Source organism: Hyla sarda, chromosome 5, assembly GCF_029499605.1.
Source record: "Hyla sarda isolate aHylSar1 chromosome 5, aHylSar1.hap1, whole genome shotgun sequence".
Lineage (NCBI taxonomy): Eukaryota > Metazoa > Chordata > Amphibia > Anura > Hylidae > Hyla > Hyla sarda.
Window position 1 is genome coordinate 125,621,473 of NC_079193.1, and position 22,259 is coordinate 125,643,731.

Consider the following 22,259-nt stretch of genomic DNA (forward strand, 5'->3'; position numbering starts at 1 on the left):
ATGAAGAGAGGCAAGATGGCCGCCAATTATATAGGGGCTGTGACATCACAGGGGTAAGTGAACACTGATAGGCTGCATCTCACATGGGATTCAGGGTCAGCCCGCCTATCTTCATTCCCGCCACTGTTTCCCGCCCTCCCATAATCCCCTGCCCCATGTACTCACATGTGGATCTGCCATCTTAGGTCCCTAATAGCCTGGAACGCTGTAAAATGGAGTTTAATGAAGCGATTTGCACAATATAATCACGGCGCTATTCATATTCGTTGCGAATCAAATTTTTCATGAAATTCGTAACGATTTCGGGTTCGTCAACTTCGAATCGCTCATCTCTAATGCTGAACTTTGAAGCCCTCTGATGTCTCCCAAAAGTAAAAACATGTCAACTTTATGATGCAAACATAAAGTAGACATATTGCATATGTGAATCAATATATAATGTATTTGGAATGTCTATTTCCTTTACAAGCAGAGAGCTTCAAAGTTAGAAAAATGCAACATTTTAAATTTTTTCAAATTTTGGGGGGAATTTTTCACCAAGAAATGATGCAAGTATTGACGAAAATTTACCACGAACATAAAGTAGAATATGTCACGAAAAAAACATTCTCGGAATCAGAATGAAAAGTAAAAGCATCCCAGAGTTATTAATGCTTAAAGGGACAGTGGTCAGATGTGCAAAAAATGCTCTGGTCCTTAAGGTGAAAATAGGCTTGGTCATATCTAATCTCTGCTATGAGATTTAGTCATAACTCCACTCTTAATGCGCAGGTATTATGCATCCCGATCTGACAGCTACTGCGCAAGCATCAAGTATCCTGATCTGGCAGATACCTTATCTCTGTGCGTCTTTGAGAACCATGGCCAACCACGGAATGCACTTATGGACATATCACTTCCATCATGAAGTGATGTAACTATGACACGGAGTTCTCCAGCGCAGATTTGAAGCTGAAAACATTCCTCTGTCTATATAAACACAAGGGGGGAGATTTATCAAAACCTGTCCAGAGGAAAAGTAGCCCAGTTGCACTTAGCAACCAATCAGATAACTTCTTTCATTTTGCACAGGCCTTGTTAAAAATGAAAGAAGCGAGCTGATTGGTTGCTATGGGCAACTGGGCTACTTTTCTTTTGGACAGGTTTTGATAAATCTACCTCAAGATGTGCATGTTTTAACTATACAAACCTGACGAAGCGAGGGTCCCCTCATGAAATGCTTTGTTTTATCTGTTTCTAATTCTAAATAAACAAGTATCTGATATCCCGATATCCTCAGGCGCCGCAGAAGCAACCTGTTTTTCACCCTGGAAGATGCAGGAGCTGTCAATTCTGGGAATATCTAACCTATTGCAAGACCGACATTGCTGATGATCGGGTTTGGATGTTGGGCTGCCACAGGATCATATGAGAGTGCATTATCACTCAACAGACATGCTTATCAGTGTTGCGCCTGAAGCGAAACACTAATAGGTGAGTGCAATACCATCCCCCACCTCCTGCATTCAACATATGTATATCTTCTACTGTGCAGAAAGTTTTGAATTATTATCATCATTTTAAAACATTGCATATTTTTAAATCTTTATATAAAAAATAATTTATGGCACTTAGCGCCATTCTTTCTGTTCCTGCCTTTTTCTGCAGTGTGATGGCTAGTACACAGCCATCACACCTCCTTCCATAGACATGATTGGAGGTGGCGTGGCAGCTGTGATCACCAGTCATCTGGCATGGAGCAAAGTTCACTCTGTGCACTGGATGACTAGGGTACCACGGCGGAGATCACGAGGGTCCCCAGCGGCCGGACCCCCACAATCAGACATGTTATCCCCTATCAAGCAGTGGAGTACCCTTTTAAGTAAATCCTTGTATTACCTATAACAATTATGGAACACCTTTATATATATATATATATATATATATATATATATATATATATATATACAGTACAGACCAAAAGTTTGGACACAGCTTCTCATTCAAAGTTTTCTTTATTTTCATAACTTTGAAAATTGTAGATTCACACTGAAGGCATCAAAACTATGAATTAACACATGTGGAATTATATACATAACAAAAAAGTGTGAAGCAACTGAAAACATGTCATATTTTAGGTTCTTCAAAGTAGCCACCTTTTGCTTTGATTACTGCTTTGCACACTCATTCTCTTGATGAGCTTCAAGAGGTAGTCACCTGAAATAGTCTTCCAACAGTCTTGAAGGAGTTCCCAGAGATGCTTAGCACCTGTTGGCCCTTTTTGCCTTCACTCTGTGGTCCACCTCACCCCAAACCATCTCGATTGGGTTCAGGTCCGGTGACTGTGGAGGCCAGGTCATCTGGTGCAGCACCCCATCACTCTCCTTCTTGGTCAAATAGCCCTTACACAGCCTGGAGGTGTGTTTGGGGTCATTGAGGGAGATTTATCAAAACCTGTGCAGAGGAAAAGTTGCCCAGTTGCCCATAGCAACCAATCAGCTTGCTTCTTTCATTATTAACAAGGCCTCTGAAAAATGACAGAAGCAATCTGATTGGTTGCTATGGGTAACTGGGCAACTTTTCCTCTGCACAGGTTTTGTAAATCTCCTCCATTGTCTTGTTGAAAAATAAATGATGGTCCAACTAAACGCAAACCGGATGGAATAGCATGCCGCTGCAAGATGCTGTGGTAGCCATGCTGGTTCAGTATGCCTTAAATTTTGAATAAACCCCCAACAGTGTCACCAGCAAAGCACCCCCACACCATCACACCTCCTCCTCCACACCAGCACACCTGTGAAGTGAAAACCATTTCAGGTGACTACCTCATGAAGCTCAACAAGAGAATGCAGTGTGCAAAGCAGTAATCAAAGCAAAAAGGTGTCTACTTTGAAGAACCTAGAATATGACATATTTTCAGTTGTTTCACACTTTTTTGCTATGTATATAATTCCACATGTGTTAATTCATAGTTTTGATGCCTTCAGTGTGAATCTACAATTTTCATAGTCATGAAAATAAAGAAAACTTTGAATGAGAAGGTGTGTCCAAACTTTTGGTCTGTACTGTATATAACTAAATGTTACCAGTGGGGAAAGAGGGGAACATCCCTACTGTGACTGATTCTACCCAATAAAAGCGAACAGTCTGATACATTGTCGGGTCATACCCCCAACTGGTAATGCCTTATTGGTTATTAAGTTCTTTTTAGCAAAAATTAAAATACAGATAACAAAATGAGAATAATGTAAAACATTGTCAACTTTTTCACAGCTTTATAGTTCCTATTGTTTTAGAGGATTCACTTCAGATGGATAATTTCATAGTAGCATAGTAAGGGTTACAAACTCATCTTTTTTTCTGAATAGCCTTAATTTTGGCAATCTTTCTGGGCACTGCAGTCTACCATGTTCAGTTACTGCTTTGGTTGCCTTCCTTCGAATCTTTGTACAAAAATTGTACACAATATTTGTAATACAGCATTTTCTGATTCATTATTGGCACTTTAAATCAGCATTCTTATACAATAGCAGTCTTTGTATTGCTTGTATATATATATGAGAAATTAAGCATTTAAAGTATTACCGTATATACTCGAGTATAAGCCGACCTGAATATAAGCCGAGGCCTCTAATTTCACCCCAAAAACCTGGGAAAAACTCATTGACTCAAGTATAAGCCTAGGTTGGAAAATACATCCCCCCCCCTCATCCCCCCTGTCCTCATCTAGACCTTCGTCATCATATATACCCCCCTCTCTTGTTCTCTACTCACTTCCCCAGTTGTGTCCATCGTCGCCCATCTAAGCTGCGGGGACCGTTCGAATTCCAAGGGGAGAGTTGAGCCGGTCCGGGCTGTCCATCTTGACCGGGAGGCCCTCTTATTCTCTCTGGGCCTGCCCGTACTAGTGACACTGCATTGATGCACAGGGACACCCCTGACGTCACGGACGTCTGCTGCGCACCGACGTCCCTGTGAGGCTGCGACAATGCAGCATCACTAGTCCGGGGCTGGCTGGAGCGGTGAAGAGGGCCTTCCAGTCAAGATGGATGGCCCGGACTGGCTCACCCTCCCCACTGGAATTTGGTTGGTCCCTGCAGCATAGTTGGGTGCGATGGACGGCCTGGCCCATCCTCCTCGCCACCCCCACCAGTATGCCTGTGATTTTTTTTCTTCACTTGAGTATAAGCTGTGGGGGACGTTTTCAGCATGAAAAATTGTGCTGAAAAACTCAGCTTATACTCGAGTATATATGGTACTTATCATATTGGTTTATAAGTGATGGCAGTTTTATGGCTGATCCATAGATGTAATCCATAGATTTTCTATTGCACCTATCTTCTGAAAATAGTGTGGAAGAAGTAAATAAAATGCATGGCTAAAAATAAATAGAAAAAAAATTGTTCATAAATCTAAGTAAGATATAATAACCTTGACTTCCTAACAAATTACAGTTCAATGCAATGACTTTGTGGGGTACGGCAGGATCAAAACTGCGCTGACCAGGACAGGCATGAGAGATGGAGTAAGGAACGGTTTCTGGAAGTAAAACGCGATGTGTTTCACTCCGATGCGATCACTGATGAAACCGCATAAGCGTGCGGTGAAACGCGTCACATTTTACTTCAATAAATTCCTTACTCCGTCTCTCGTTCCTGTCCTGGTCAGCGTTGCTTTGATCCTGCCCTACCCCACAAAGTTTTCATTGAATTGTTCATTCGGTCATGAAGGCTCTAGACTGGACCTTGTTCTCAACTGGACCATTGTTGTGTGTGAGCTCACACAACCACCTGCAGTAAGAGCCCATACCACTTATCTTGTGGATTCCTCACTGGTGGTATTATGCTATGGAGTGCTCTTCCATTCAGTTTTAGATAAATTACAGGAGTTAACGTGCACAGAACATATCAAGTTATTTTTATATATAAATCAAGGGGCTGTCATAACCAATATAAAAGAATAACATTTTTACCATTTTTGCAGATGGGACAGCATTGATCTGGCTCATAGACTGGGTCGACACATTCTGTCTGAGGACATGCTGACACAGCGCACATGACTTCACCATTAGCTTCACAGCGACATTTCTCACAAGGAGAAACCTATATAAGATATAATTAAAGCATGATGTTACTGACAAAAATTTCAATATATACCGTAGCATCATCTATACAAGTCTGTAAAATATACACTACTCTATTATTCGCTAGCACCATTTTGCTCAGCTGATTATACAATTATACACATAATTATAAAATTTTTAACATACTGCAGTATATACCAATTAGTAAGATATAGGTCTCCATTAAAGTGCAATTATCTTCACGGGGTTTCTAAACACATGAGGGATATTGAGGGAGACTGAGGTAGGCAGTAAGAAAGATATTTGCTGGAGTACTCAAACTTAATTCAGAATATTACAAATAAGAAGTGTGTTATTATCATGTGGCCTCAAAACAAACACACACACACACACACACACAATATATCATATCATTGTGCTATATATACTTTATAACATTGTTTTCTCTCCTTGCATCTGTAAGATGAAGGTAGACTAAATCCCAAGGTTGTTTTATGTATAAAATCACATTCCCTTATATTATATGAAAAGGGGAGCTGGTATAATCGGAACTAGTGTTGAGCGGCATAGGACATATACGAATTTGCAATATTTCATGAATATATGGATGAATATTCTTCATATATTTGCTAAATTTGCATATTCGTAATATTTGCGTTTTATTTCCGCATCAGCGAAAATTTGCATATGCGAAAATTAGCATATGCAAAAATTTGCATAAACAAAAATCCGCATATGCGAAAATTAGCATAAGCAAAAATTTGCATATGCAAACATTTGCATATGCAAATTTTAACATATGCGAAAATTCGTACGCCAGTTTCACACAGTAGTATTAGAGCCTTCTTTACACCACACAAGCTGGAAGCAGAGAGGGATGATCACTGTTATGTGTACTGTGAAAAAAAATAAAAAATGAATATTCGTAATTGCGAATATATAGTGCTATATTCGCGAATAAAATTTGCATTGCGAATATTTGCGAGCAACACGTTTTGGAACTAGTGTTCGCATAATTACTAGTTTTACCAATTTAAAGTATATTGGTGTATTTCTTATCTGTTTAAGCAGCAATGTCCTTGATAAAAAAAACATGGCCAGTCTTTTGTCCCAAGGTGTTTTTAACATCTGCCAAGGATGGGCAGATTTCTTGTCATGTTTTCTAGCTACTTAGTGCATAAGTTTAGTATGTAACTACATACTAAACTTATCACTAAGTTAGTAACCCTCTGCTTTCCAATAAAGCTAAAATTGGTAACAAGCCTAATAACTTTTGTGTGCAATCTAGTGCATAGGTGAATGGTCATTAACCCCTTAAGGACCCAGCCATTTTACACCTTAGGACCCGGCCATTTTTTGCACATCTGACCACTGTCACTTTAACCCCTTAAGGACCAAGGACGTACCGGTACGTCCTTGGTCCTGCTCTCCTGATATAACGCGGGGTTACACAGTAACCCCGCGTCATATCACGGCGGGCCCAGCGTCATAGTGAAGCTGGGACCCGCCTCTAATAGCCTCTAATAGCGCTCAGAGCTTAGCCGTGCGGCTAAAAGTGAAAGTGAAAGTTGCCGGCTAGCTCAGTCGGGCTGTTCGGGATAGTCGCGGCTAATCGCGGCATCCCGAACAGCTGACAGGACAGCGGGAGGGCCCCTACCTGCCTCCTCGCTGTCCGATCGCCGAATGACTGCTCAGTGCCTGAGCTCCAGGCATGAGCAGTCATGCGGCAGAATCGTTGATCACTGTTTTTTTATGAGAAACCAGTGATCAATGATGAAGATCAGTGTGTGCAGTGTTATAGGACCCTATGGGACCTATAACACTGCAAAAAAAAATTGGAAAAAAAAGTGAATAAAGATCATTTAACTCCTCCCCTATTAAAAGTTTGAATCACCCCCCTTTTCCAATAAAAAAAAAACACAGTGTAAATAAAAATAAAAATAAACATATATGGTATCACCGCGTACGGAAATGTCCGAATTATAAAAATTTATCATTAATTAAACCGCTCGGTCAATGGCGTGCGCGCAAAAAAATTCCAAAGTCCAAAATAGTGCATTTTTGGTCACTTTTTATATCATTTAAAAATGAATAAAAAGCGATCAATAAGTCCTATCAATGCAAAACTTCAGATCACGGCACAAAAAATGAGCCCTCATACCGCCCCATACACGGAAAAATAAAAAAGTTATAGGGGTCAGAAGATGACAACTTTAAACGTATAAATTTTCCTGCATGTAGTTATGATTTTTTCCAGAAGTCCGACAAAATCAAACCTATATAAGTAGGGTATCATTTTAATTGTATGGACCTACAGAATAAAGAAAAGATGTCATTTTTACCGAAAAATGTACTACGTAGAAACGGAAGCCCCCAAAAGTTACAAAATGGCGTTTTTTTTCAAATTTTTGGCAAAATGCCTGAGGTCATTACAAAGTAGAATTGGTGGCGCAAAAAATAAGCTATCATATGGATTTTTAGGTGCAAAAGTGAAAGAGTTATGATTTTTTTATGGCAAGGAGCAAAAACCGAAAATGCAAAAACGGAAAAAACCCCGGTCCTTAAGGGGTTAAACATTAATAACTCTGGAATGCTCTTAGTTATAATTCTGATTCCGAGATAGTTTTTTCGTGACATATTCTACTTTAACACAGTGGTAACATTTTGTGGTAACTTGCATCCTTTCTTGGTGAAAAAGCCCAAAATTTGATGAAAAATTTGAAAATTTAGCATTTTTCTAACTTTGAAGCTCTCTGCTTGTAAGGAAAATGGATATTCCAAATAAATTTTTTTTATTCACATATACAATATGTCTACTTTATGTTTGCATCATAAAATTGACGAGTTTTTACTTTTGGAAGACACCAGAGGGCTTCAAAGTTCAGCAGCAATTTTCCAATTTTTCACAAAATTTCCAAAATCACAATTTTTCAGGGACCAGTTCAGGTTTGAAGTAAATTTGAAGGGTCTTCATCTTAGAAATATCCCACAAATGACCCCATTATAAAAACTGCACCCCCCAAAGTATTCAAAATTACATTCAGTCAGCATTTTAACCCTTTAGGTGTGTCACAGGAATAGCAGCAAAGTGGAGGAGAAAATTCACAATCTTCATTTTTTGCATTTTTTCGCATGTTCTTGTAGACCAAATTTTTGAATTTTTACAAGGGGTAAAAGGAGAAAATAGTTATATTTGTAGCCCAATTTCTCTCTAGTAAGCACATACCTCATATGTCTATGTAAAGTGTTCGGCGGGCGCAGTAGAGGGCTCAGAAGCGAAGGAGCGACAAGGGGATTTTGGAGAGTACGTTTTTCTGAAATGGTTTTTGGGGGGCATGTTGCATTTAGGAAGCCCCTATGGTGCCAGAACAGCAAAAAAAAAAACACATGGCATACCATTTTGGAAACTAGACCCCTTGAGGAACGTAACAAGGAATAAAGTGAGCCTTAATACCCCACAGGTGTTTCACGACTTTTGCATATGTAAAAAAAAAAAAAAAAAAATGTGTGTTTCCCCCCAAATTTCACATTTTTGCAAGGGTTAATAGCAGAAAATACTTGCCAAAATTTGTAAACCCATCTCTTCTGAGTATGGAGGTACCCCATAAGTTGACCTGAAGTGCACTACGGGTGAACTACAATGCGCAGAAGAGAAGGAGTCATATTTGGCTTTTTGAGAGCAAATTTTGCTCGGGGGGCATGTCGGATTTAGGAAGCCCCTATGGTGCCAGGACAGCAAAAAAAAAACCACATGGCATACCATTTTGGAAACTATACCCCTTGAGGAACGTAACAAGGAATAAAGTGAGCCTTAATACCCCACAGGGGTTTCACGACTTTTGCATATGTAAAAAAAAAAATTTTTCACTAAAATGTGAGTTTCCCCCCAAATTTCAAATTTTTGCAAGGGTTAATAGCAGAAAATACCCCCCAAAATGTGTAACCCCCATCTCTTCTGAGTTTGGAGGTACCCCATAAGTTGACCTGAAGTGCACTACGGCCGAACTACAATGCTCAGAAGAGAAGGAGTCATATTTGGCTTTTGGAGAGCAAATTTTGCTCGGGGGGCATGTCGCATTTAGGAAGCCCCTATGGTGCCAGGACAGCAAAATAACCGCCACATGGCATACCATTTTGGAAACTAGACCCCTTGAGGAACGTAACAAGGGGTACGGTGAGCATTTACCCCCCACTGGTGTCTGTCAGATCTTTGGAACAGTGGGCTGTACAAAAATGTTTATTTGCACAGCCCACTGTTCCAAAGCTCTGTCAGACACCAGTGGGGTGTAAATTCTCACTGCACCCCTCATTGCATTCCGTGAGGGGTGTAGTTTCCGAAATGGAGTCACATGTGTTTTTTTTCTTTGCGTTTGTCAAAACCGCTGTAACAATCAGCCACCCCTGTGCAAATCACCTCAAATGTACATGGTGCACTCATCCTTCTGGGCCTTGTTGTGCGCCCCCAGAGCACTTTGCGCCCACATATGGGGTATCTCCGTACTGGGGAGAAATTGCATAAAAAATTTGGGGGGGCTTTATTCCCCTTTTACTTCTTGTCAAAATGAAAAGTATAGGGCAATATTTTTTTACACTAACATGCTGGTGTAGACCCCAATTTCACCTTTTCATAAGGGGTGAAAGGAGAAAAAGCCCCCCAAAATTTGTTAGGCAATTTCTCCCGAGTACGGCGATACCCCATATGTGGCCCTAAACTGTTGCCTTGAAATACGACAGGGCTCCAAAGTGAGAGCGCCATGTGCATTTGAGGCCTGAATTAGGGATTTGCATAGGGGTGGACATAGGGGTATTCTACGCCAGTGATTCCCAAACAGGGTCCCTCCAGCTGTTGCAAAACTCCCAGCATGCTTGGACAGTCAACGACTGTCCGGCAATACTGTGAGCTGTTGTTTTGCAACAGCTGGAGGCTCCATTTTGGAAACAGTGGCATACCAGACGTTTTTCATTTTTATTGGGGAGGGGAGGGGGGCTGTGTAGGGGTATGTGTATATGTAGTGTTTTTTACTTTTTATTTTATTTTGTGTAAGTGTAGTGTAGTGCTTTTAGGGTACAGTCACACAGGCGGGGGATTACAGTGAGTTTCCTGCTGCGAGTTTGAGCTGCCACGCAAAATTTGCTGCATTGCAAACCTGCAGCCTGATACTCACTGTAAGCCCCCTGCCCATGTGAATGTACCCTGTACATTCACAGGGGGGGGGGGGTAACCTCCAGCTGTTGCAAAACTACAACTCCCAGCATGCACAGTCTATCAGTGCATGCTGGTAGTTATAGTTTTGCAACAGCTGGAGGCACACGGGTTGGGAAACACTGAGTTAGGAAACATACAATGTTTCCCAACCAGTGTGCCTCCAGTTGTTGCAAAACCACTACTCCCAAACATTCTCAGGCATGCTGGAAGTAGTAGTTCGGCAACATCTTTAGAGCCAGATGTTGCCGAACTACAACTCCCAGCATGCTTGGAGTTGTAGTTTTGCAACATCTGGAGGACTACAGTTTGCAGACCACTAATACAGTGGTTCCCAATCTGTGCCCTTCCAGATGTAGCAAAACTACACATCCTCAGCATTCCAAAACTGTAGCATCTGGCCCTTCAGACTCACCTGTCGCCGCCGCCGTCTTCATCGCCGGGATCCGTGTCTTCAGGGACGAGGTAAGTACCGGGGCTGGTCCCCAGCACTCCCCCGTCCCCCGCCGCGTCCTCCGGTCTTCCTCCCGTCCTCTCCGGACTTCAAGGGGCCGGGCAGGACGGGAGGAAGTAACCGCCCCCCCCTGGATTGGTCGGTTAACTAACCGACTGATCGCAGGGGATAGGAGGAGGTGGCAGGCTTGCCACCTCACTCTTATACTTCAGCATGGTCCTGGCTGTCTGTGACAACCGGGATCATGCAAATTTACCGGGCGGTCGTGACCCAGAGACCCGATCAGCCCAGTATCGCCGCAGATCGCAAGGGCGATTTCCCTTGCGATTTGCGGCGATCGCCGACATGGGGGGCCTACATGGCCCCCCTCGGTGTTTGCCCTGGATGCCTGCTGAAGCATTTCAGCAGGCATCCGCTTCTGATCCCCGCCTGGTGCGCGGCAGGGACCGGAAAATGCCAGGGCGTAAGTTTACGCCCTGGGTCCTGAACAGGTTAAAGGGGTACTCCGGTGAAAACCTTTTTTCTTTTAAATCAACTGGTGGCAGAAAGTTAAACATATTTGTAAATTACTTCTATTAAAAAATCTTAATCCTCCCTGTACTTATTAGCTGCTGAATACTACAGAGGAAATTATTTCCTTTTTGGGATGCTCTCTGATGACATCAAGAGCACAGTTCTCTCTGCTGAGGTTATTATAATAATAATAACGCTTTATTTATTGTTGTCCTTAGTGGGATTTGAACCCAAGTCCCCAGCACTGCAAGGCAGCAGTGCTAACCACTGAGCCACCATGCTGCTCTTAGCATACATCTGCTATCCACGGTTGCTAAAATGGACAGAGATGTCAGCAGAGAGCATTGTGCTCGTGATGTCATCAGTGTAGCATTCAGAAGCTAATAAGTACTGGAATGATTAAGATTTTTTAATAGAAGTAATTTACAAATATGTTTAACTTTCTGCCACCAGTTGATTTAAAAGAAAAAAGGTTTACACCGGAGTACCCCTTTAAACCAGAAGGTATATATGGGCAATGATAACTACAGATACCTATTTGCATCTGTACACACCTAGTATATGTTCATTAGTGTCGAGCGGTAATAACTCAATTATGAATTATGAATTCAACTATTTCACCTGAGTTCGACTATTTCCTCAGATATAAACAAATTATTTTATGATGGGATGACATTAATGCTAAGGATGTAGTTTTGCAATATACAATAATACACAATATTATAAAAGTATACAGGTTTATTGGTTATAAGTAGAGATGAGCGAATCGAAGCAGACGAACCTGAATTAGTTTAAAATTTCAGGATTTATTTGAATAGCTTCATTGAACTCCATTTTACAGGGTTCCAGCCTCCAGGACACTTATAATTGTGGATCCACATGTCAGTACATGGGGCAGGGGATGCTGGGAAGGCAAGGCGGGAAGGGAGGTAGGTGGGATGACCCTGAATAACATGCAGGATGCAGCCTATCAGCATTCATTGACCCCTGTGATGTCACAGCCCTAAATAATCGGCAGCCATTCTGCTCATTTCATGCCATACTCTGCAGAGGGATAGGACAGACTGTGTGTCTCTGTGTGTTACACAGACACGCTGAATTGATCATAGCGCAGCGTTCCACTTCCAACTGCTAGTCACATAAGCATAGTGGATAGAGAGCAGTGCTTGTTCTCACTGAGAAGGATTTTTTACGCCAGCCTTTAATCTCCCAGTCACTTTATTCAGCATTTTATCAGAGAGGGGCAGATGGCTTTTCGTTGCCTCATACATTTCAACAAGCTGCCTCAACTTCATGAACCTTATTACAGGAGGCAGGAATGATTTTTCAGGGCAATTCTGTGTATTTTTACACAAGAAATCATCTGCTGCTTATACAAGTCTGTAGATGGTATAATAACCAGCAGTTCACACCATTCTTAATACTCTGTGACAGAGTGCAATTTTGGGTTTAATACACATTTTTTTCTGCATTTTTCTGCCCTCATACATGCATACCACATACCTATATCAAAGCAGTGTACTATTTTGTATCTGTAAATCTGTAACAAGTCTGAATACTGGGAAAATCCAAGCAATAGTACTCACCGGCTGGTGTTTTACAAAAATACAGAGTTTTTTGGCGTATTGTAGTGCATTTTTCTGCCCCCATCAGTGCCTATGGCATATGTAAATCTAAGTAGTGTACCATTCTGTACCTGTTAATCTGTCAAGGGCCTACATACTGTGAAAGTCCAAGCAAAAGTAATCACCGGCTGGTGTTTTATGAAAATACGTTTTCCAAGTGTACTGTAGTGCATTTATTTGCCCTCATACATACATACCACATACCTACATCTAAGTAGTGCCCTTTTTTAATCTGTAACAAGCCTACATACAGTGAAAGGCCAGGGAAAACTAATCACTGGCTGTTGTTTCATGAAAATATATTTTCCAAGTGTACTGTAGTGCATTTTTTTTGCCCTCATATGTGCATACCACATACCTACATCTAAGTAGTGTACCATATTGTACCTGTTAATCTGTCAAGGGCCTACATAATGTGAAAGGACAGCCAAAAAGTACTCATCGGCTGGTGTTGTACTCAGATACTTTTTTAAGTGTACTGTAGAGCATTTTTCTGCCCTCATCAGTGCGTACCATGTGCCTACATCTAAGTAGTTATATGAACAAAAGATTGTCGTCCTAGAGTATAGTTACATAGTTACATAGTTAGTACGGTCGAAAAAAGACATATGTCCATCAAGTTCAACCAGGGAATTAAGGGGTAGGGGTATGGCGCTATATTGGGGAAGGGATGGGATTTTATATTTCTTCATAAGCATTAATGTTATTTTGTTCCAGGAATGTATCTAATCCTGTTTTAAAGCTGTTAATTTTTCCTGCTCTGACCAGTTCCTGAGGTAGACTGTTCCATAAGTTCACAGTTCTCATGGTAAAGAAGGCATGTCGCCCCTTGAGACTAAATCTTTTCTTCTCCAGACAGAGGGAGTACCCCCTCGTCCTTTGGGGGGGGGGGGGGGGGGTTTAACCTGGAACAGTTTTTCTCCATATTTTTTGTATGGGCCATTAATATACTTATATACGTTTATCATATCCCCCCTTAAACGTCTCTTCTCAAGACTAAACAATTGTAACTCCTTTAATCGCTCCTCATAGCTAAGATGTTCCATGCCCCATATTAGTTTAGTCGCGCGTCTCTGCACCCTTTCCAGCTTTGCAGTGTCCCTTTTATGTACAGGCGACCAAAACTGAACAGCATATTCCAGGTGAGGCCGTACCAATGCTTTATAAAGGGGGAGTATTATGTCCCTGTCCCTTGAGTCCATGCCTCTTTTGATACATGACAATATCCTGCTGGCTTTGGAAGCAGCAGCCTGACATTGCATGCTATTCTGTAGTCTGTGATCTACAAGTACACCCAGATCCTTCTCTACCAGTGACTCTGCCAGTTTAATCCCCCCTGAGACATACGACGCATGCAGGTTATTAGTACCCAGATGCATAACTTTACATTTATCCACATTGAACCTCATTTGCCAAGTGGATGCCCAGACACTTAGTCTATCCAAGTCATCTTGTAACTTATGCACATCCTCTATAGACTGTACCGTGCTACAAAGCTTAGTGTCATCTGCAAAGATAGAAACAGAGCTGTTAATGCCATCCTCTATATCATTGATAAATAAATTAAAGTCTACGATTAAGCACGTTCTGTGCGAAACGCGTCAGACGCGTCTATCTCTGTGTGTGTAACCTGTCTGATGGTCCTTGAATAAAGAAAGCTTCTTTTAACCGCACCTCGAGAGCTGGATGACAATCTTTTGTTCATATATCCATGTTTGGCCGAAGGCGGGACCAGCACGTCCGTGCTCAGGTGAAACGTGTTTCCCATTAAGTGGTGAGCGGAGCTAAACCTTTCACAATACATCTAAGTAGTGTACTATTTTGTTCCTGTTAATCTGTCCAGGGCCTACATACTGTGAAAGGCCAGCCAAAAGTGCACACCTGCTGCTGTTCTAGACAAAAACTGTTTTAAGAGTAGTGAACCGTATTGTACGCACTAAGTATGTAAGGCAGAGGAGATCCAGGACGTGCACAGAGGAGTAGAGATGTAAGGTGAACTTCAGAAACGATGGGAATATCGGCGCTGACCAAGGAGAGGACAATAAAGCCAGGTGTTTAGCGAACAGATTTAATCCAATGCGACGCGTTTCACCGCGCTTGCGCGGTTTCATCAGGCATAACAAACACTTCTCAGGGAGGGATTTATATACACGCAGGTATTAACCCCTACCTGACAAAGTAGATTTTCACAAAAAGTATATATATATATACACTCATAAACTACATTTAAATACTTAAGATAAGCATATATGCTCATAAAATGCATCAAGGAAATATAATAATGAATAAACAATTAGTAAGACAAAACAATAATAAAACCAAGAATTATAATAAAGAAGAGGGGATAATGAAAAATAGGGAAAGGACCAGGCACACATAATGCGTGGGACATAAACCATACATATACATAAAATATATATGTATATATACACATATGCGCACACACCCGCATGTGTGCCAACCCTACTGTATATGGTCAAGATATGACAATTAACAGACATATATACACACATGTATACATACACATACATATACATACACATGTACATGGACACATGCGCGCAAAGACGCATATGCACATGAATGCACCCACATGTATACATATTGAAACATAAGTAAAATAAAATTAAAATTAAAACAGAGATAATATTACTAATAATAATGATAATAATAACAACAATTGATAGAGGATCAGAAAAAATAAAATAAAAAACTTTTTTACATAAATATATATCTATGAAAGTATAACACATGGAACAAAATAATACATGACAGCAATCTTATACTGAAAAAAATCAGAACTACCCCAGTAGTCCGAACTGGCGTTACAGGATCTCTAATTATTGGAATAAAAAACGCTCAATGTGTACTACTACTTACTGATATTAAGCACTTAGTTAAAGTGCTACGGTGAAAAAGAGGGGGAGAAAGGGGGGGGGGGGGGGGAGAGAGAGGGGGGTGTAGGGGAAAACGATCGTTGGTATACAGTTGTAGAGGTGACCACATGGGAATAAGTGACCACAGAGTGTGTGGACTCTGTGGTCACTTATTCCCATGTGGTCACCTCTACAACTGTATACCAACGATCCTTTTCCCCTCCCCCCCCCCCTCTCTCCCCCCCCTTTCCCCCCCTCTTTTTCACCGTAGCACTTTAACTAAGTGCTTAATATCAGTAAGTAGTAGTAGACATTGAGCCTTTTTTATTCCAATAATTAGAGATCCTGTAACGCCAGTTCGGACTACTGGGGTAGTTCTGATTGTTTTCAGTATAAGATTGCTGTCATGTATTATTTTGTTCCATGTGTTATACTTTCATAGATATATATTTATGTAAAAAAGTTTTTTATTTTATTTTTTCTGATCCTCTATCAATTGTTGTTATTATTATCATTATTATTAGTAATATTATCTCTGTTTTAATTTTAATTTTATTTTACTTATGTTTCAATATGTATACATGTGGGTGCATTCATGTGCATATGCGTCTTTGCGCGCATGTGTCCATGTACATGTGTATGTATATGTATGTTTATGTATACATGTGTGTATATATGTCTGTTAATTGTCATATCTTGACCATATACAGTAGGGTTGGCACACATGCGGGTGTGTGCGCATATGTGTATATATACATATATATTTTATGTATATGTATGGTTTATGTCCCACTCATTATGTGTGCCTGGTCCTTTCCCTATTTTTCATTATCCCCTCTTCTTTATTATAATTCTTGGTTTTATTATTGTTTTGTCTTACTAATTGTTTATTCATTATTATATTTCCTTGATGCATTTTATGAGCATATATGCTTATCTTAAGTATTTAAATGTAGTTTATGAGTATATATATATACTTTTTGTGAAAATCTACTTTGTCAGGTAGGGGTTAATACCTGCGTGTATATAAATCCCTCCCTGAGAAGTGTTTGTTATGCCTGATGAAACCGCGCAAGCGCGGTGAAACGCGTCGCATTGGATTAAATCTGTTCGCTACACACCTGGCTTTATTGTCCTCTCCTTGGTCAGCGCCGATATTCCCATCGTTTCTGAAGTTCACCTTACATCTCTACGCCATCTCTGGGAAGGCTGCAGACCGAGATCATCATACTAAACGCACATCTTGGTTGTGTGGGAGTACGCACAACCTGGCAGGGTGAGCCTTACTTTTCCCTCCCCCTCCCACACACCTGTGATCCCGTTGGTTCTTCACAAGGGAGCGCCTGTTTTTCTCTTTGCTTTATAGTGCACAGAGGAGTGGCAGAGGCCTAAATCCTTCAGGCAGAGGTCGCAGCAGACTAGGGGCAAGTGGCAGCAGGAGTAGCAGCGAGAGGCCTGAGCTCCCATTGTCAGCTAGCGGTTTTGTCTTGACCAGTAACCCATCTGCCGTCGTTCATAGGTTAACACGGTCATCAACTTCATCACAAGGGACATCTGACTAGTGTTGAGCGGCATAGGCCATATTCGAATTCGCGAATATTCGCGAATATATGGATGAATATTCGTCATATATTCGCGAATATTCGCATATTCTTGGTTTATTTTCGCATATGCGAACATTTGCGCGTGCGAAAATTAACATATGCGAGAATGAGCAAATACAAAATTGGCATAAGCGCGTAAATTCGCACGCCAGTCTCACACAGTAGTATTAGAGCCTTCTTTACACCACACAAGCTGGAAGCAGAGAGGGGTGATCACTGTGATGTGTACTGTGAAAAAAAAAACAAAAAAAAAAAAAAACGAATATTCGTAATTACGAATATATAACGCTATATTCGCGAATATTCACGAATTCGCGAATATGCGATATTCGCAAATAAAATTCGCATTGCGAATATTCGCGAGCAACACTACATCTGACACCCCCAGTCAAAAGTCGGTGGGTTCCTCAGACACAACCCTCAGTTGGCATGGCCTGGGAGCAGTCCCTGTCCTTCCATTGCCTCTGTCCAATGCTGTTCCCTCTCCTTTTTTTTTTCTTCTGTTAAAGGGGTATTCCGGTGAAAACCTTTTTTCTTTTAAATCAACTGGTGGCAGAAAGTTAAACATATTTGTAAGTTACTTCTATTAAAACATCTTAATCATTCCAGTACTTATGAGCTGCTGAATGCTACAGAGGAAATTCCTTTCTTTTTGGAACACTGATGACATCACAAGCACAGTGCTCTCTGCTGACATCTCTGTCCATTTTAGCAACCGTGCATAGCAGATGTATGCTAAGGGCAGCATGGTGGCTCAGTGGTTAGCACTGCCGCCTTGTGCTGGGGACTTGGGTTCAAATCCCACTAAGGACAACAATAAATAAAGCGTTATTATTATTAGCAGAGAGAACTGTGCTCGTGATGACATCAGAGAGCATTCCAAAAAGAAAATAATTTCCTCTGTAGTATTCAGTACAGGAAGGATTAAGATTTTTTAATAGAAGTAATTTACAAATATGTTTAACTTTCTGCCACCAGTTGATTTAAAAGAAAAAAAGTTTTCACTGGAGTACCCCTTTAACCATAAAAGGTTTTTCATTAACTCTTTTATTAACTTTGATACTACTCATTTCAAATGTTGCAACCTGCAAAACATGTGATATCCAATACATCGGGTGTACTAACCGTAAGTTGAAAAGACGGATCTACGTGCACTTGCATCATTCAGACATTTGTGTCTTCTCGCTCTGTTTCCGGCTTGATAAGACACATTAAGGAGGTACACAATAGTGATTCCTCTAACATTGAAGTAGTTGGGATTGAACTTGTCCATCCCCCACTAAGAGGAGTGGATTGGTCTCTTACCCTCTTTTTGAGAGAGGCATTTTGTATTTTGTCTCGACACCCGCTATAAGGCGGGCATGAATTATTGAAGCGACCTATCATTTATTTGAGTGAATATTGTATATTTATACCTTATATATGTTAATATAGATCGCTCCCCAACAGATGTTATTTTTAGCATAGGCTATATTCGAATTCGCGATATTTCGAATATTCGTCATATATTAGCTAAATTTGCATATTCGTAATATTCGCGGTTATTTTCGCATAGGCGAAAATTCACACATGCGAAAATTAGCATAAATAAAAATTTGTATATGCGAATATTTGCACATGCAAATTTTCGTATATATGTGAAAATTTGTACGCCACTCTCACACAGTAGTATTAGAGCCTTCTTTACATCACACAAGCTGGAAGCAGAGAGGGATGATCACTGTGATGTGTACTGTGAAAAAATAGATATTAAAAAAATACGAATATTCGTAATTACAAATATATAGTGCTATATTCGCGAATATTCGTGAAATCGCGAATATGCGATATTCGCGAGCAACATTAGTTATTTTGTGTATACATCATTGTTTCACCATATGAGTGTGTTCAGATTACTTTTCTTGATATGTCCAGGTTTTCAGACAACACCCATTGCATTAGCCATTGCATTGGAAGTTCATTTCCCCTCCTCCATGATTTTGTTTCCGGTGTGAGGGGTTGGCGTTAAGTTTTTTACTGCACTTGTCACCATTTTTGTTTTCCATGTTTGAATTTTAAGATGAAACCTAAATAAAAAAATTTACATTTTAACCTGAGTTTTGTGGAGCTGGAGTACTCTGCATCGTTAACTGCTGGTAGTGCATGATACTTGCAGATAACAAGAAAAACAAAAAACAAAACAAATGTTACATGGCGAGCTTTCAACTTTGGGTTCTTTTTCTGGAGGCAGCTGCTCGAAACATTATCGGCGTCCATCACTGTTATGGTAGGTAAGAGTAGGTTCTAGTTCCCCAGTTGCTCAAGGGTGTTCCCCCACTTTGGACAACTCCTACTTGTAAGAAGGGTCCTGTAACAATAAGCTGATTACACACGGTCCCCAGTAATCTTCCATAATCTGTGAGAGAATGTGCCAGTAATTTATGTGTCCCTGCAGCTCCTCCACAGGGGAAATGAAGCATTACACAGTGCCCATTCAGACCAATGAGTTGTCGGGTAATATAGAAAAGGGACATATCCTCCACAGTAAGATACATTTTGTAACTTGTCTCCACTCCAGCCAAGAGATTAGGATCCTGAACAAAGGCCCCATCTATTAATTTAGAATACACTAATAGAATAAATGAAAATGTTTTTTTTTTTTCTTTTTAATTGAAGGACCCCTTAAAATGACTTGACGGCTATACATACTTATGCTTATTGCAGTTGCTCCTTGCTTCTAACTGACCAGCAGAGTACCAGGCATTGTCTGGTCTTCCTACCTTATTTATTTATTTTTTTTCTTTTTAAACTTTATTTGTTCATATTTGTCAATACATGATATCCAGCGTGATATAATACATGCTAAACAGAAGAAAAGAAAAAATATACTTGGTATACCAAATCAAATATAGTACATAAATATTAGTGATAGGGTATCTATCTATACGCACCCCTGACTTACTTACCGCACTTACTGATAAAAACATACCAAAAAAAAAACACCCTCTCCTGTATCAAGTCTTAAATTATAATCTATCCAGCCACATCTGCCATATAAGGTTAAACTTATTTCCCTGTCCTCTTTTGCAGTATATCGACTTTTCCCAGGACACTATCTTCTCCATTTTTCGAATAAATTGCTCCATTGTAGGAGCCCTTGGGTCTTTCCATAGCTGGGCTATCAATTTTCTAGCATTATACAATAATCTACCTAAAGCCAATTTACCTGTAGCAGAGAGATGTACATTATCCACATAGCCAAGTATACAAGTTTTAAATTTCCATAGGAAGCGCTACCTTCCAGATCTTCCCAATATATTCTAGAATACCTTCCCAGTATTCCTGAACCTGCGTGCACGTCCAGAACATATGAATTAAGTCCGCCCCCTCCCTTAAACATCGGGGGCACTTATCATCAGTACGATATCCATTTTTGTGCAAGAAGGATGGCGTTCTATAAGACCTAAATAATATGTATAGTTGGGTTAGTCTTGCTCCCTCTCCTAGAGCTTGCATTGGTACGTTTCCAAGAATAATCTTCCACTGTTCCCCAGAGGTCCCTCCCTCCCGTTGCCATTTAACAAAAGCTGGTATTACTTGGCTCGTCCATCACTTGATAGCTAAGAGACAATATAACTGAGAAATAAACCCTTTTTGCTTTTTTTGTTTTAGTATAAAATCTAGGGCTACATCCTTAGATATAGTGAGTGAACAATATCACCGCTGAGACATAATAGCATGTGATAACTGGAGGTACTGAAAAATACTTCTCGGGGTAGGTGAAAATCATTCTGGAGCTCTGCAAAAGTGCGGAGAGAGTCATTTAATGGAATATCCTTTGACCGGACTATGCCAAGTTTACTCCAGTTACCAAACCATTGCAGTTTTAATAATTCAGGTAAGGTATGATTCCCCCATATTGGGGTATATTCATTACACTTACCCACCCCTCTAATTTGTTTTACTTTGTTCCAGGATTTATGAATTAAGTTAAATGTTGGGAGATATAAATGTTTTTCCGTTTTAAATTCCCTTTTTCCCCTAATGCCGTTATTAAGTTGTTTGTTTCAAGGGCACTCATCATTATACGCATATTATCGGTGTGAGATTCCTCAAGATCCCAGCCCCTGATATGTTGGCATTGTGATCCAAGGAAATATATCCATGGACTCGACAATGCCAATCCTTCATCTGTCTTCTCCCTTTTTTAGATATTCTAATTAAATTTTTGGCTTTCTCCCGTTCCAAATCATATCACGTAGTTGAACATTTATCCTATGAAACAGGGAGAAAGGCAGCCAGATTGGGGAATTATGCAGGAAATACACGAGTTGCGGCATAACAATCATTTTAATTAAATTTACTCTACCAATTGGAGAGAGATTTATTTTACTCCAGGCTGACTTTTTCTTTTTAATACGGTTAAGCAACGGAAGGAGGTTTAGTTTTTCATATTCTTGTATCGAGGGGGAGAGTTCTGTACCTAAATATTTTATCTGTTTGGCGCATTCAATTGTGAGATCCTCATTGACCTGTATATTTGTAATGTGTCTCTCTAATGGAAGTAAGTATGATTTCTCCCAGTTTATAGTAATTCCGGAAAAACTGCCAAAGCGTCTAAACGCCTCGACGGTAGTAAGGAGCCCGGAGTGAAGAGCCCATGTCATTCAGAAAAAGTAAAGTATCGTCAGCATATAATTAAATCTTGTTGAAGTAATCCCCATACTGGAAGCCCACTATCTCTGATGAGGTATGAATATATTCCGCCAGTGGCTCCATTATAATAGCAAACAACAAAGGAGACAGTGGGCATCCTTGTCTTGTCCCCCGATATAATGGAAAACTTTCTGACTTTCATCCATTCTAATACGTGCTATCGGGTTCTTGTACAGCATCCTGATCCACTAAATAAATTTTGGCTCAAACCTCATGGCCTCCAGAGT

The 22,259-nt window shown here is 40.4% G+C and overlaps 1 protein-coding gene across 9 annotated transcripts in view; it reads right to left on the reverse strand.

Annotated features, from left to right (window-relative positions):
• VWC2 (von Willebrand factor C domain containing 2) overlaps nt 1-22,259 on the reverse strand; it is an 865,269-nt gene that overhangs the window by 115,769 nt on the left and 727,241 nt on the right. For all 9 annotated transcript variants that reach the window (XM_056520240.1, XM_056520242.1, XM_056520234.1 and 6 more), the window contains one exon: nt 4,952-5,081. In XM_056520240.1, the coding sequence (XP_056376215.1) occupies nt 4,952-5,081 (130 nt within the window). The remainder of the gene's footprint in view (nt 1-4,951; nt 5,082-22,259) is intronic.